This window comes from Marmota marmota, unplaced genomic scaffold (genome assembly GCF_001458135.2).
Source record: "Marmota marmota marmota unplaced genomic scaffold, marMar, whole genome shotgun sequence".
Taxonomy (NCBI): Eukaryota; Metazoa; Chordata; class Mammalia; order Rodentia; family Sciuridae; genus Marmota; species Marmota marmota.
Window position 1 is genome coordinate 8,196,734 of NW_025999925.1, and position 16,773 is coordinate 8,213,506.

General features: G+C 34.4%; 1 protein-coding gene across 3 annotated transcripts in view; it reads left to right on the forward strand.

The window, feature by feature from the left end:
* The first annotated feature begins 143 nt into the window (after positions 1–143).
* Positions 144–16,773, forward strand: part of Msh3 (mutS homolog 3) — a 183,564-nt gene continuing 166,934 nt past the window's right edge. Inside the window, exons 1-5 of one of the 3 annotated variants that reach the window (XR_007346415.1) lie at positions 144–887; positions 7,819–8,039; positions 11,107–11,301; positions 13,141–13,257; positions 13,662–13,779. Coding sequence is in view for 2 of the 3 variants with exons in the window: in XM_015497854.2 (XP_015353340.1) it covers positions 872–887; positions 7,819–8,039; positions 11,107–11,301; positions 13,141–13,257; positions 13,662–13,779 (667 nt within the window). In the remaining variant the exon portion in view is untranslated. Of the gene's footprint in view, positions 888–7,818; positions 8,040–8,676; positions 8,792–11,106; positions 11,302–13,140; positions 13,258–13,661; positions 13,780–16,773 lie in introns of those variants that run through there. The other 2 variants (XM_015497854.2, XM_048800207.1) reach the window with 2 other exon arrangements.

The window sequence follows — 16,773 nt, forward strand, 5'->3', positions numbered from 1 at the left end:
TAGAGTACCCTGTGTACTTCCCAAACTAAGGATGTGTGGAAGGGGATTACAGACTGAATTTTAGTCTGGTTACATTTTAATGGAGTTACAACTAAGCTGCTTTAAAAAGTTCTTCTCTTCATTTACATTTCTTTCCTATAATAATTGCTCCTCTTTTTTTTCCTTTTTTTTTTTTAAAGGACGACCTAATTTTCACGAATTCAGCAAAATTTTATTTTTCGTCTACCATTTAGAGACTATTTGGTGAAGGACTTAAATTTTTGTCAGATTTCCTGCCAATAGATAGTTCATAGTCTTGTGGCAACTTCAATGGTGAACATATTGTATTTAAACAGGACATAGTTAAATAATGATTAGTATTTAAAAAGTGATATTATTTATTTAATCTTTGGCTCCTAATTTTGGCTTTGATAAGTACTATTTTATTTCTTAGGGGTATTTTATTTAACATGTAAGTGGGGTGAATCAGGTTTTATAATTTGAGATAAGTAAAGGCTGATTGAGTAAAGGAAGGTATTATATGGCTTAGTTTCATTTATTCTAGCAGGACTAGAGGTTCTGAGGCTCATGACCTGCCAGTTTCCACCCTGTCTTTGATGGGGGTAGAAACAGTTAACTCAGGCCTTTCCAGAGCTAACAGAAATAATTCTGTGAGGAATGGATTGCAGGGAAGTTGGTGTCATTCAGAAATAATGTTTAAATTACTTCACATACATCAAGCTTTCACAGAATAGATAACACCTCATTTTGTGACCTTTGTATGTAGGCTACAGAAGTTAACAAAGGAAAAAAAAGATCACTGGAGAAAGATGGGCCTGTTAAAAAGAAAGCAAAGAAAGTCCAAGAAAAGGAAGGAAGAAGTGACTTGGTAATGCCTGGTAACCCTGGTGAGTCTGGGCGATGATTCTTCTCAGCAGTCATGGCTCTGATATTCTTGGGTTTTTCTGGAGGGCAGAGAAAGCTCTTGGAGAGTTGAACCTTTGTTCTTTTTGGACAATGATCACTGTTGTGCTTGAGTTTGTGGTGGTATGTATAGGAGGTGAGGGGGACCGTGGAGGAGCTGGAGTTCTGCAATTTGGCTATAGTTCTCCCAACTTTCTCTTTTTTTCCACTCTAACCATTTTGTCATGTTTTTAAAAATGAGATATTCTTGTTATAAAAATTTCAAACAGTACAGAAATTTGGATGGTAGACAGTGAAAGACCTTCTCTTTCAATGAGGCCTATTGCTCATTGTTTGGGTACTGTGTGTTGTTCCAGATTTTTCTATATTTACACACACATATGTGTGCACAACACAGACCCCCAAATTAGTTAATTAGTAATAATTATCATAGTTTACATATTATACTACATATACTAATTTACAACTATCTTTTTCCACTTAATAGAACATTTTAAACGATATTCAATATCAGGACATATAGATATACTCTCTCCTTTTTTTTGCACAGAGCTGTTCTTTCTATATGTGAAAAAGCACTGAGTGAGAACAGCATTGTTTGGGTCTGGGGTTGTAGCTCAATGGTAGAGCGCTTACCTAGCACATGTGAGGCACTGGGTTCAATCCTCAGCACCACATATAAATTTAAAAAATAAAGGTATTGTGTCCATCTACAATAAGAAATGTTAATTAAAACAAAACAATCCAGCATTGCTGAGCTTCTGGACTTCCAGAGGTGATTTTGGGGGTAGATGATTGAGTGAGCAGATTTTTTTCTAGTTTTTGGCTCCAGAGAATTTGTGATAAGAAGAGACAGGAAATCCATCTTTATTCATAATTCCCAGAACATAAAACAAACAAATAAACAAGAAGTCCCAATTCACTGAAGATAACTGTCTATACCGCTAGAGATAATAAGTGGAATACTTATTTTTCCATATAAATGGTAAAACTTGGATTTAGGGCCAACATGAATAAGAACTAACTACAAAAATGGAGATGTATGACTAATAAGAAAAATATATCTGATAACATCTGATAATACCATAGTCCTTTTCTTTTCTGGAGGGGGGCTTGAAGGAGTCATGACTTGACAGATTTGCCACTGGTTAATTTTGCATTTTCTGGGGCTCTTTGCCTTTTTTCTTTTTGTTTCATTGCTCTATATAGACCTGATTGTTCAGTTTTTCAGTAAATTCTATTAGCAGTGAGTGCTCTTTTTTTAAAGTCTGCTTTTACTCTAAAGCTTCTTGTAGCTCATTTATTCTTCCTAAAAACCTTGTTTTATTTTCTTTTGTAGAGGAAAAGGTAGATGACAGGTGAGGAGAACTGAGGGCTGCCATAGTTAAGTGGCTTAACAGGGGCCACACAGGACAGTTGAGATTGGAAATTGTTGAAATTAAAATGCTTGTCATTTGTTAATTCAGGGTTACCTGGGTTGTGGCTCAGTGGTAGAGCGCTTGCCTAGCATGTGTGAGACACTGGGTTCAATCCCTGGCACCATGTAAAAATAAACAAACAAAAAAGATATTGTCTCCATCTATAACTAAAAAAAATATTTTAAAAAATTGGCATTCAGAAGGTGGGTATCTGTTCTGTCCCAGGGTTGTTGTTGTTGTCTCCTCCTCCTCCTCCTCCTTCTTAATAACAATCATTAAAATACAGTTCTCACACCATATAGTTCACCAATTTAATGACTTTTAAGTTGTTCCCAGATTTGTGCAAACATTATCAAAGTTAATTTTAGGGCATTGGGATGTGGCTCAGTGGTAAAGAGTACTTGTGTAGCATGCATAAGGCCCTGGGTTTGATCCCTAGCACTGGGGCTGAAGGCTGTGGTAGGGAGTCAATTTTAGAACATTTTCATCATCCCAAAAGAAGACCTATACCCAGTCGCAGTTACCTTCTTTTCCTTGTTATATTCTCCAGCCCTAGGCGACCACTAATCTACTTTCTGCTGTAGATTTGTGTATTGAAATAATTTCATATAAATGAAATCATACAATTTGTGGCTTTTTGTATATGTTTTATTTTATTTAGTATCGTATTTTCAAGGTTCATCAGTGTGGTAGCAGTACTTCATTCCTTTCTTTAAAAAAATTCATTTTTTTACGTTGTAAGAAACATAAAATTCACCGTCAACCATTTCTAAGTGTGCAGTTTAGTGGTATTAGTACAATTATATTGTTCTATCATCCCTACTATTCATCTCCAGAACTCTTTTTTCCTTTTGCATTTCTAAAACTCTACCCATTGAATAATAACTCCCATTCTCCCATCTCCAGTTCTGGCAGCTACCATTCTGCCACAACCTGCCAAGCATCAACAAAGGATCTTGAGTAGGGGTGACTGGAGATGGAGAAAAACACAAAGAAAAAGAAAACATTTTTAAGCAAAGCTAGGGCCAGGTGGGACACTGCCCTCTAATGGAGGAACAGTGACCTGGAACTAGCTCTGCAAATTTATTATATAGGGTCTCATAATCAGAAAGTTAAACTATAGGGGCATTGTAAATTGTTAAAGTCTTCTGAGTTATCAAGAGGCTTCTTTGTGCATAAAAAGTTACAGAGATAGAAACATTTTTATGGCTATCCTGCTGCACTCAGGAAGCCCACTGTATTGGAACATCTGATAACTGTTAGCATCAGAGCCAGTGTCAAGGCTGTTAACCTCTTTGCTTTTTGGCAAGGAATATTTCCCAGGCTTGGCTTTTGCCAACACTGCAGGATCAGCCAATGACTATGGGTTCATCTGCTCTCCACACCATTCTACTTTCTGCCTCTATAATTTCGACTGCTCTAAATTACATTCACATTCATTCTTTTTATTTCTAGGTAATATGCAACTGTATAGATTCATCTCATTTCTTTTTCTTTTTTTTTAAAATATTTTTCTTAAAAAGAGAGAGACAGAGATTTTTTTTTTAATATTTATTTTTTAGTTATCGGCAGACACAACATCTTTGTTTGTTTGTGGTGCTGAGGATCGAACCCGGGCTGCACACATGCCAGGCGAGCGCGCTACCGCTTGAGCCACATCCCCAGCCCTCTTTTTATTTTTTTATTTGTTCTTTTTAGATATTCATGACAGTAGAGTATATTTTGACATATTATACATACATGGAGTATAACTTTCCATTCTGTGGTTGTACATGATGTGGAATTACACTGGTCATGTATTCATATATGAACATAGGAAAGTTATGTCTCATTCATTCTACTGTGTTTCCTATTCCCATCCCCCCTCCATTCCTCCATTCCCTTTGTTTAATCCAGTGAACTTCTATTCTCCCTTCCCTATTGTGGGTTAGCATCTGCATATCAGAGAGAACATTTGGCCCTTGGTTTTTGGGGATTGGCTTATTTCAGATAGTATGATGGTCTCCAGTTTCATCCATTTACCAGCAAATGCCATAATTTTATTCTTCTTTACAGCTGAGTAATATTCTATGTGTATAGATACCACATTTTCTTTATCCATTCATCCGTTGAAGGGCATCTAGTTTGGTTCCATAGCTTAGCTATTGTGTGTTGAGCCGCTATAAACATTGATGTGGCCTCATCACTATAGTATGCTGATTTTAAGTTTTTTGGCTATATGCCAAGGCGTGGGATAACTGGGTCAAATGGTGGTTCCATTCCAAGTTTTTTGAGGAATCTCCATTACTGCTTTCCAAAGTGGTTGTACCAATTTGCAGTCCTACCAGCCATGTATGAGTGTACCTTTTTGGCCACATCCTTGCCAACATTTATTGTTACTTGTATTCTTGATAATTGCCATTCTGACTGGAGTGAGATAAAATCTCAATGTAGTTTTAATTTGCATTTCTATAATTGCTAGGGATGTTGAATATTTTTCATATCTGCCTTATTTCTCAATTTTTCAATTTACAAGGGTTTTTTTTTTTTTTTTTTTTTTTTTGTGCTGGAGATGGAACCTATGGCCTCATGCATGTTAAATCCCATTCTTTACCACTGAGCCACATATCCAGTTCTTACAATTTTTTTTATTGTGTTTTTTTAAAATCTGGTATCCACAGGAGAGGAAAACTTTGTATTCACAAGGAAACTTACATGCTTTTGAAAAGTGACTTTAGAATATATTTTGGAAATCATGGAAATAATCAAAAGGTAAAACATACCTTGGAAAATATACTAAAAAATATATTTTTCAAATAAGAGAAATCATAGTAAACAAGGTAAAGTATATATTGAATAATTCATGTATTTAGAAGAAAGAGAGTCACCATGTTCAAGGATTTTTGATTTTTAGCATGTGACAATCTAGGTTTTTTGGTTTGTTCATTTGTTTTGTTTTAATTATAGAGGGCCAATTTTCCTGTCCATTTTCTCTTGGCTAGGATTTTCTCATCATTATAGATTTCCACAGATTAGATTTTGTTGGGCCTTAGACCACTTTGAATTGATTTTTATCCTGCTTGAAGCTCATTTAAAGCTTCTTGGGTCTATGGGTTTAAAGCTCTCATCAAATTTGGAAAGCTCTTTTAGGCATTATTTTCTCAACTGCTTTTCTCTGTTTCCTTCCTCTCTCTTTTTCTCAAAGTTTATTTCAGGGATGTTGAACTACTTGACATTGTCCCTGAAATCACTGAAGCTTTGTTTTCAGGTCTTATTTCTCCTTGTATTTCATTTTGGATAGAATGCTTTCAAATTCAGTGATCTTTTCTTCTGTAGCATCTAATCTGCTATAAAGCACTTTCAATGAAATGTTTGTTTTAGATATTTTAGATGTTATCTCTGAAGTTCCTTTTTTTAAAAAAAATCTTCAATTTCTCTGTGTGAATTATACCTCAGTAAAACTATTAATAGAAAAAGTATTTCTTTTACCTCTCTTTTTGCTTATGTTTTTCTTTGCCTTCTCATTATGTGGAGTGTATTTATAAAACATGTCTCTGTGTATTAATTTTATCATATCTGTCCTCTCTGGATCTGCATCATTGGACTGACTTTTCATACTTTTCACATGTCCAGCAATTGATTGGATCGTGGCTGTTTTGAATTCTTTATTATTTCCTACTGGATTTTGTATTTCTTTAGAGTGTTGTACTTTATTCTTGCAATCAGTTAACTTCCTCATGGGTCATTTTGATTGTTTTCAGGATTGTTTTTAAATTTTGTCAGAGTATTACTAGCTCTAGGTGAGCCTTTCCCTAAAGCTTCACCTTTCTTGAATCAGAAGGGTTGCAAAGTAGCAGCAACATACCATAATGTGTATTTCCATCATACAGAGATAAAAGACACTAATAACGTTAAGACATAAGTAAAAATAAAATGTAATAAATCTCTTAGGAAGTGATGAAGTTTGAGTTTTACTCAACCACAAACATACACCATGCAATAGAGCCTTAATACTTCACTTCTGTTTTTAACACTTCAGCTAAAGATCCGTCTTTTGTTTTGTTTTGTGTTTTAAAAAACTACAACCCCAAGATTTTCACTGACCTACATTCTGGGAAAGGTTTTTTTTTTTTTTTTTTTTTTTAAACCACAGGAGGGAAATCTGTGTACACACTTAAAATATGAAAGTTTTAAACTTTCAGAAATGAACAGAATATCACTTGTGCCCTCAGAATATTCTTGCTTTCATAGGAAGGGTGAAAGATGATAAATTCATGCAACCCCAGTTCCCTTATATTTGCTAATAGCTACCTAATACTATTGCTTTAAAGAGTGAAATAATATATGTGGTACATGGTAAAGATCCAATAAATGATAGATCCCTTCTCTTTGGATTGCTTGCTTATAAACAACTCCTACTTAGGCAGACTGTGTACTATATTAAAATTTGAGCTTCTTATAGGAATGTAAAAGAAAAACGATTTAAAGCTGTGAGAATTAGAGAATTTCATGGAATAGATAGCTTTGAGATGGAACTTGAAGAATGAATACAATTTTGATATGTAGAAAGTCTAGCATGTGCAAAGCTTGGAAGCAGGAAAGCAGGTGTTTGAGTGGGGTGATTGGATTTCCTTGGTGAACCCTTGATGTCATTGTCTAAGGCTTTCCCCTTAATCTCGTCAGATTCTTCAATTAGGAACCTCCTAGCTTCCTAGGTTCTGGAGAGGCTGGGGGTGTCAGCATATAGTCAATGTACATTCCCATCACCCTTCTGAGTTGCTGCTCCATCAGCTATGCTTGTTTCCAGAGCTATCTCCCATCTGCTGCTGAGGTGAGGAAAAGATTGTTGCCTTTGACTTTGGAGTGTGTGTGTGGGGGTCTAGAAACCAAATTACTTTGAGTCAGTGCCTTTATTTTAGATTTTCCCTTATTCCATTTCCACAGTTACTGGTGCCGTAATTCCCCAGTCTCTTGATCATTTTGTGTTGCAAATAGGATTGATCCTTGGTTTTCTTAACTATTGACTTAGGACTTAGCTTGAGTTGAGTGGGCTGATTGGTGAGAGCTCATCTATTTTCCCTTCTAGCTTCAGAGATTTCATTTGCAATTGTTGCCTCTCCTCTCCTGTCTGTCCTTAAATGTGAAAACAAACCAACAAATAAAAACCAGAATCAAACTACAATGTAGTTTTCCTTTCTTTGTCTCTCTCTTCTTTTGTAGTGCTGAGATAGAACCCAGGGCTTTGCATGTGAGCAGGAGAAGCAAGAGCTGTACCACTGAACTCTAGCCCCAGCTTGCTACTGTAGTTATTCAATGGGGTCTCAGCAGTGAGAGAAATCAGATATATGCTTGAATATGCCACCTTTACCCTGAACTTGATGTTCTTTATTCCTTTATCACATTATAGTTCAGTCCATTAATGGGAATCTCCCTTTTTAGAAAATTCTGTGTTTATTATAAGTTGACATAATGAGACCAAAATACCGTGGTTATATTTTCTTCTCATTTGTTTTCCAAGAGCCAAATAAATGTCTGAGGACCAGGACTATCTCAAAGTCTCTGGAAAAACTGAAAGAATTCTGCTGCGATTCTGCCATTCCTCAAAATAGAGTCCAGATAGCACCTCTTCAAGAGAGGTTTGCAGTTCTACCAAAATGTACTGATTTTGAGGATATCAGTTTTCAACGTGCAAAGAATGCAGTTTATTCTGAAGATTCTAAATCCCAAGTGAACCAAAAGGTATGTAATTGTTATATAGATGTATTTCCAGTTACCCAGAATAGTAGGTTCTGAAATCCTTTAGTTTCTGTAGGGTCACTAAGGACACTTGACTGATCATCTGAGTTACCTGACAGATCTTTTGTTTCACAGACATATTGTGAAACATAAGAAATTCTAACATATTCTAACATTCTAATTTGCTGTGTATTATGAGGGATGAATTGGTTTGTGTTCAAACAAAACAAAACAAAAAATTAAAAGACTCCCAAATTATTTTGAGCCAATACTGTTTATTTTAGAACATTCCGTATTCCACAGTCTCTGATTGTGATGTACTTACTGCCTGGATTAGGAACCACTGACTTGGGGGAATTTTTTTAGATTATTGATACATGCATAATTTTAATATAGCTCTCCTTAAAGTTTTCATGATTTGCATGGAAAATAATGTTGGGCAACATACATACATCCATTTATCTATCTATCTATCTATCTATCTATCTATCTATCTATCTATCTATCTGTCTGTCGATGTTTTGAGGTTTCCAGTTGAAAGCTTGGCATATATTAAGTAAACTTAGAGATAAACCAACTAAATATGTGTTTTTACTTCTTCTACTGTTTATTTTGTGACTTATGGTTCTTATCATTGCAGAATCTGGTCTGGCACCATCATTGAAATCTATAATTCAGACGAGCGGTTGACTTTCAACCTTAGCTTTACATTAGACTCATCTGGAGAAATTAAAAACAAAACAAAACAAAAATTGGTATTTAGAACCTTCCTTCAGAATCTTATTTATTTGGTCTTCACTGAGAATTGTGCATGGCTATTTTCTTAGAAGCTCTTATTTTAATGTGTAGATATGATTGATGATCATTGAATTAGAGAAATGCTTTTTGAATTTATATGTGTGTGTATATATATATGCATATATATTTATTTATTAAAATTTTAATGAAATGTACTTTTTCTTAGAAAAATGATTAGGACAATAGAATTTTGCTTACAGTTTTCCCTTCCCACAAAGTTCACATCTATAGACTTCTGTCTCAAATGGGCTAATATTGGTTAACTCACTTATCTTAGGTCATCAGAAAAGGAAAGAATGTTTTCTTTTTTATTGCTGTTTAATACTGAGAAGCAGTTCACCATGGTATAGGGTGATTATTATGGATAGAAATCATAAAGTCTATGAAATCTCATTTTATTAATTGGAACATTTACCCTGAGGTCTCAGTAGAGCCTATCTACTATTGCTTTGTGCATAAAATGCCAACTTGATTTTTCTGTGAAATTAGAAATGATCAAATAGAAGGGTTATCTAGAAGCAATATAAGGACATTATTACAAGCAATAAGCTATTTGAGAGCTTGAAAAGACACAGATGAATGGTAAAAATCTACCAAATGAACATAATTGCCCAGTGGTCTAGGGATATTAATGACATGACTCTGAATAGGTTCTGAAATTTATTCTGATCACTCTGAATTGTCAAGACAAGGTTAAGTTGAGTTCAACATGCTGCCTCTGTGACTATTAAAGAAAATATAGTATATCTGAGAAATATTTCCACCCAAATCATATAAAAAACAAGTTGCTTAATAATCAAGTACTTAGATTTACTTCTTAGTATCCCACATGGAGAGAACTTTTTTTTTTCCTTGAAGTCTGTCTTGTTCAGTAAAAGAATAAGTTAAAAAAAAATGAGAGCAACTTTTTTCTAGGAAATATATTTTTGTAAGTATTAATTAACTTTTATATTATGTAGTATTCCTGGAATTTATGTAAGAGTCATAGAAACAAAATTGAAAATCCCTCAAAATGAAAAACAGTTGCATTCTCAGATGTTATGATGAGCTGCATTTCTCTGGCCATTCCTCTCCACACCTTACCATCTTCCTATTGCGAATCTTTGCAAGTTTTCTGGGCTATGTTATTTAGATAGATTGAGTCTTTTTGAAATTAATGTCTTTCTGTGCCGTCCCAGCTAAGCTGATTTTTTTTTTTTTTTTTAAACATTTGGCATCCACAGAATACATGTTTTTGGGGTTTCTGTTGATATGAGACTCCACTTTTCTGCTCTCTGTCCCTTCCTCTTCTTCTGCTCACTAGTTTTTTAGGTCATATTTTTTATTCCAGTGGTAGTTGAGTAACTTTTTAGATGTTGAGAGTGACAGCATGGCTCTTACTTAGAAATTGATTTATCCTATCAATTTGTCTTATTTTTCCATTTCTTAATCAGGCCTAATAATCAAGGGATTTTTCTCTAAGCTGTAAGTTGGAATTAATTATGGTTTTATGTTACAGGAAGTTAAGGATAGTAGGAGTACTAATATTGAAAATGTAGCCCAATGCTCTTTGTTTTCCAAAACTTCTTTCCCCTATTTATTTACCAAAACAATGATGATTCTCTCTTGTAATACAGATTTATAGAATATACTATCTTTTAGAGCATGCTTGGAAACATGAAACATTAAGTGCAGCTTTAGATGTTGGCATGCTTGCTGCAAGTGTTTTTGCCCAAGATTTATCCCTAGTTGATTTTTATTCATTGTATACCTGGGAATAAATAAGAAAATAAATGTTTATTAATTATAGATCCAATAACATCAAATTTAAAAAGAAGTATATAAAACATTCAGGTTGTTTAGATTTGCAAAATTTACTTAAATACTGGCAGTTTTTGTTTTTTTGGTTCATAATTTTTTAAAACGTTTTACTTTGAAAAAATTTCAAACCTTTGTACATATTGCTTTGTACATAAAATGACAAACTTGATTTTTCTGTGAAATTAGAAATAATCAAATAGAAGGGTTATCTAGAAGCAATATAAGGACATATTACAAGCAATAAGCTGTTTGAGAGCTTGAAAAGACACAGTTGAATGGTAAAAATCTACCAAATGAACATAATTGCCCAGTGGTCTAGGGATAATTTGCCTGAATACTACAATGTGTCTTGGGAAATCTTTCATCTAGATTTACCAACTGTTAGCTTTTTGCTAATTTTGCATTTTCTTTCTCTGAGAATTTAATATAATAGTTTATTCTTGTTAAACTATTTAAATTTTTTGGTTGCCAGGACAGTCAGTTTGGCCTATCACATAGGACTCATGAAAACTTACAGAAAACTTCTGATAAACCATCTAATAGACGATCGAAAAGCATCTACACACCATTAGAGTTGCAATATATAGAGATGAAACAGCAGCATAAAGATGCAATTTTGTGTGTGGAATGTGGATATAAGTATAGATTCTTTGGGGAAGATGCAGAGGTAAGTTGTTTTCATGTTTTTCTTGTTCAGCTTTAGATATTTTTCAATATTTTTGTTTTATTTCTTGACTTTGTGAAAAAGCTAATTTGATCAGTCACCCTTTAAAATGCTGTCATTTAAAATAAAACTCAAGCACAAGCAAAGTTGATGGAGCTAGACTTGTGGGGGAGAAGTGAGGAGTCCCTACTGGAATGTTACTGTTCATTTTCTGTGGTGCTGGGCCAATACTTTTCATCCATAAAAAGTTTATTAGATGAATCAATTGATGGATGAACCATTGCCAGTGTTTTTTTTAAACATTTTTTTTTTTTTAGTTGTCAGTGGATCTTTATTTTATTTATTTATATGTGGTGCTGACAATCGAATCTAGTACCTCACCCATGGTAGGCAAAGTTTCTACCACTGAGCCACATTCCAGCCCACAAATATGTTTTTTAGGAGAATCTCAAGCGAAAAACAATTTTTTTTTGAGATGTATGGAAGTTCTCCTTACCTTAATTAATGAATTTTCATAGCCAGATACAAAGTTAAGTTTCAATGAGAAGAGCACATTAATTCTGCCAGCTACCCACAGGTCTTTGTGTCAGTCATCTTTCAATCTTAGCCTAAGCTGGGTCTCAATTTAACTTGGGGGTATTTGATACAGATCAAGAAGGTTTAAAGTGAATTTGCACATTCAACGAGCAAGTAGAGGGAAGCTTTTGCTGGAAGCGGTGGTTGATTGTCATGACTACATAGTCTCAGGCCTGGTTAGGTCATATAACATCAGAACATGATGATGTAGTACATCTGCCACCCCTTGGATGGGAAGAGAAGAGTTGGCCAATGTTTTCTTGTTCATGTTTTCTGAATCCTATTGTGGCAGAAAGGTAGTGTTCTCTAAGTTCCATTGTGTTCTGTGTTATGAAATAGTATTGACATATTTCCTGAGGTTAAGAACAGGTACGGGTGCTGGGATTGTGGCTTAGTGGTAGAGCCTTTGCCCGGCATGTGTGAGGCACTGGGTTCGATTCTCAGCACCACATACAAATAAATAAAATAAAAAAAAATTTCATCAACAACTAATAAAAATATTTAAAAAAAAACCGGATACGTAGCTGGCATCCTATAGGTGAAGGGGAGAAAGAAACAATCTAGGTTAAATGGTAAATTTTTTGTCTATAGTAGAGGATGATATAGTAGAGGATGAATACAGTTTAGACGTGGGTTGGGGTAAAGGAGTGAAAGTACTGGAAGAGAGTTCCATGGCTCTATTTGGTGGTGTCTAGTGTGTTCTGGAAGAAAGCAGGGAATCAGGGACTGCTTCCTGTTTTTGCATTTCTATCAACCATGCATCATTAATTAACTAACCAGTCTAGAGAGTTCTTCATGTCACTTATTAAAAGTTTCCTCTGTCCAAGTGGATTTATTATTTATGCATACTCTGTAGTATCTTCTAATCATCAGTTATTTGTATATGCCATTTGCATAGAAAATTCTTATTCCTTTGGCTTCCTCCTTTTTATATTGAATAGTCCTTATGTAGAGACAGCTCAGCACTTCTAGGTTTTGGAACATCTAAGGACATAAAAAAACAGTTGTCATTTTTTGGAGACATTTAGAGATACAGATTTTGGCCCTGATGTCAGGTGGTAGGAACTGCCAAAAAATAGATGAGACCCGGGAATTTATATGGGGAGTTTCTTTCAAACTTTTTATTGATGTACCACACATTTATAGAAGTACACAAATCCTAAGTGTATACCTTGATGAATTTTTAACAAAGTGAACAAATCCCACATGAAATCTTGAAATAGAAATTTATTAACATTCTTCCTTTCTTTTTTTTTTAAATATTAGATTGCTGCCCGGGAACTGAATATTTATTGCCATTTAGATCACAACTTTATGACAGCAAGTATACCAACTCACAGACTATTTGTTCATGTACGCCGTCTCGTGGCTAAAGGATATAAGGTCAGCTTTGATTTTTAACTTCAAGGGAGAAGGGAAGGAGATTTTCTTCCAGGGAGTGAAAACATGCCTTTAAAGTAACAGGCAGGCTTTAATGAGTTTTAGAATTTGGCATTTGAAGCAATGAAAAATGTTTCATAATTATTAATGTATCTTGATTTTTAAGAGCATATTGTTAGGTATTTACAGAAAAAAATTTTAAGACTCAGTAACAGAGTGCTTCTTAGTGATTTGTGTACACTAGTCAGCTGTTCATGGTCCTTGTTGCTTAAACCTTATATCTGGACACTGTGGACTAATTCACTTATTTTAAGTGTTTCAGAATTAATATTTAAGCATTTTGAAATGAGTTTGTTAGATTGGTTTTTCATCAGATTTGATATTAAATATCTCTTACTTTGTTGAAGGTGGGAGTTGTAAAGCAAACTGAAACTGCAGCATTAAAGGCTATTGGAGACAACAAAAGTTCTCTCTTTTCCCGGAAACTGACTGCTCTTTATACAAAATCCACACTCATTGGAGAAGATATCCTTTTCGAATAGTAATTTTTCTCTTAGTTGTTACAAGTGCTTTGTTTTAAGGTGACATTTAAAAAAAAGTCCTTTGGGAACCTTTTCGATGAGGTGAGGTAGTACAGTTACTTGAATCCTTGGAGTGCACTAATGAAGAGGAAGGATTGGTAGTAACTAGAAACAAACATTTTTCAAATGTCATAATGAAAGACAAATTCATCATATACTAAGAGTAAGAAGAAGTGAGCCTAATAAATGATAATGTCAAGTTAGCAATTGATTTGAAATTGTGTGTTTTCTTGGATCATTTATGGACAAAAGTTAGGTGTTTAGGGGCTATACATTCCTTAGGATCTTCCTACGGTGAGACCTGAAAAATAATAACTTAATAACTTAATATGGAAAGAAAACTACGAAGTCAAAATTAAAATACACTTAAATGCTTATAAAATATAATATAGGCCATCTTCATTAATTGTTAATTCGTGAAGATTTTATTGCTTTTGAAAATGGATTGTGGGTAAAACTTTCTTTCTTTGCAGAAATCTTCAGTATGCCCAATGATTGCTGCCAAATTTATAGATTTTCATAAATTTGTTGTGTTAATTGAAGCAAAGTAATTTTAAAAGCAGAGTCATAAAATTCTGTTTTTAAAGCCAAATAGATGTATATAAAATAAGGTGAGGGTGCATTTAATAATGTTTACTTAGGTTAGGTCTCTTATAATAAAATAATCTAGGGATAAAGAAGGTCTTAAATCATGTACTAAAGTATTTCTTTTATGGCTTATTACAAATCTGCATATTTAGAGGCCCACTTAGTTTCTATGCAAATTCTGAGGATTATTTTGTTTGTTTAAGACCACAAATAGTGAATAACTGTCATTCAGAGCAAACTCTAAACCAGTTGCATCCCTTTGGTTGTTCTAAGCTGATCAGGCTGTAAAAACATGGTAGTTTTATTTTTTTCTTTTTTACCTAAGCTGAGTCTCCTACTTGAAACCCATTCATAAAAGAGTATCCTTTCCTGCTTCACATCTGCTATGCTTATGGCTCTTTTTTTTAAAAAAATAACTTTTTAAAAATGAGTGCAATGGAATGTTACTCAGCATTAAAGGAGAATAAAATTATTGCATTTGCAGATCAATGGATAGAGTTGGAGAATGTCATGCTAAGTGAAATAAGTCAATCCAAAAAAAAAAACAGGGACTGAATGTTTTCTCTGATAAGTGGATACCAATCCATAATGGGGGGTGGGGTGCGGGATGGGATGAGTTGGAGGAAATTTGGATGGGGCAAAGTGGAGGGAGGGAATGGAGCAAGGGGATAGGAAAGATGGTGGGATGAGACAGACATCATTACCTTACTTCTTGTGCAACCAGAGAAGTGAAAAATTATGCTCCGTTTGTGTACAATGAATTGAAGAGCTTTCTACTGTCAGGTATAATTGATTAGAATAAATAAAAAAATTAGTGTGTTATGAACATACAGAAAGGCAAAATTCACTGTGGTGTATTCATATATGTACATAGGAAAGCTTGGTCATACTCATTCCACTCTGCTTCTCTTTTCCCATCCTTTTACCTTCCCCCTAAATTTCATTTCTCCACACCATCAATCTCTCTTCTATTTTTATGGGATTCCCCCTGCCCTTGCCCCCCACTCTCCGTATATTTTGGTCTAGTTTCCATTAAAAAAAAAAAAAATGAATCCTTGACTTTCTGGGTCTGGCTTAATTCACTTGGCATAATATTTTCTAGTTCCCTCCATTTACCAGCAAATGCCATAATTTCATTCTTCTTTATGGCTGAGTAAAACTCTATTGTGTATATATATACTATTTTTTCTTTATCCATTTCTGTTGATGGGCACCTACAGTGGTTCCATAGCTTGACTATTGTGAATTGCACCTCTAAAAACATTGATGTGGCTGCATTCTTATATTTTGTGGATTTTAGATCTTTTGAATATATACCAAGGAGTGGGATAGCTAGGTGTCATGGTGGTTTCTTCCTAGTTTTTTAAGGAATCTCCATACTGCTTTCCAGGGTGGTTGCACTATTTTGAGTCCCACCAACAATATATGAATATACCTTTTTCCCCATATCCTCACCAATATTTATTGCTATTTGTTATCTTGATAATTGCTATTCTGACTGGAATGAGATGAAATCTCTATGTCAGTTTAATTTGCATTTCCCTATTTGCTATATATGTTGACCATTTTTTCATATATTTCTTGGCCATTTGTATTTCTTCTTTTGAGAAATATCTGTTTAGTTCTTTTGTCCATTTATTTATTGGGTTTTTTTTTTTTGATGTTAAAAAATATATATATTCATTCTGGATATTAATCCTTTATCTGAGGAGCAGGTGGCAAAGACATTCTCCCATCTTGTGGGCTTTCTCTTCACACTCTTGTTTCTGTTGCTGTGCAGAAGCTTTCTAATTGGATGCTGTCCCACTTATTGATTCTTGGTTTTATTTCTTGTGCTTAACGAGTCTTGTTAAGTAAGTTGATGCCTGTGCCTATATGTTGAAATGTTGAGCCTACATTTTCTTCTTAGAAGTTGTAGAGTTTCTGGTCTAATTCCTGGGTCTTTGATCTAGGTCTTTGATCTTTTTTTGTTAAAAAAAAAATGGTTCTTTTTAGTTATACATAACATTAAGATTCATTTGGACATAATTATAAAAGCATGGAATGTAATTTGTTCTAATTCAGTCCCCACTATTTCCCCTTTCCCTCTCCTCCTCCATCCCCCTATTCCCCTCATTCTACTGATCTTTCTGTTTACTTATAGTTTTGCTTTTAAATTAGTACCTAGTAGATAAATACATAATGGTGAGATTTCACTGTGGTATATTCATATATGTATAGGAAAGTTAGGTCAGATTCATTCATTGTTCTTTCCTTCTCTTGTCCCATCTCTTTCTCCCTCAATCCCTTTCTTCTACTCCACTGATCTTCTATTTTCTTTGGTCCACTTTGAAATGACTTTTGTGCAGGG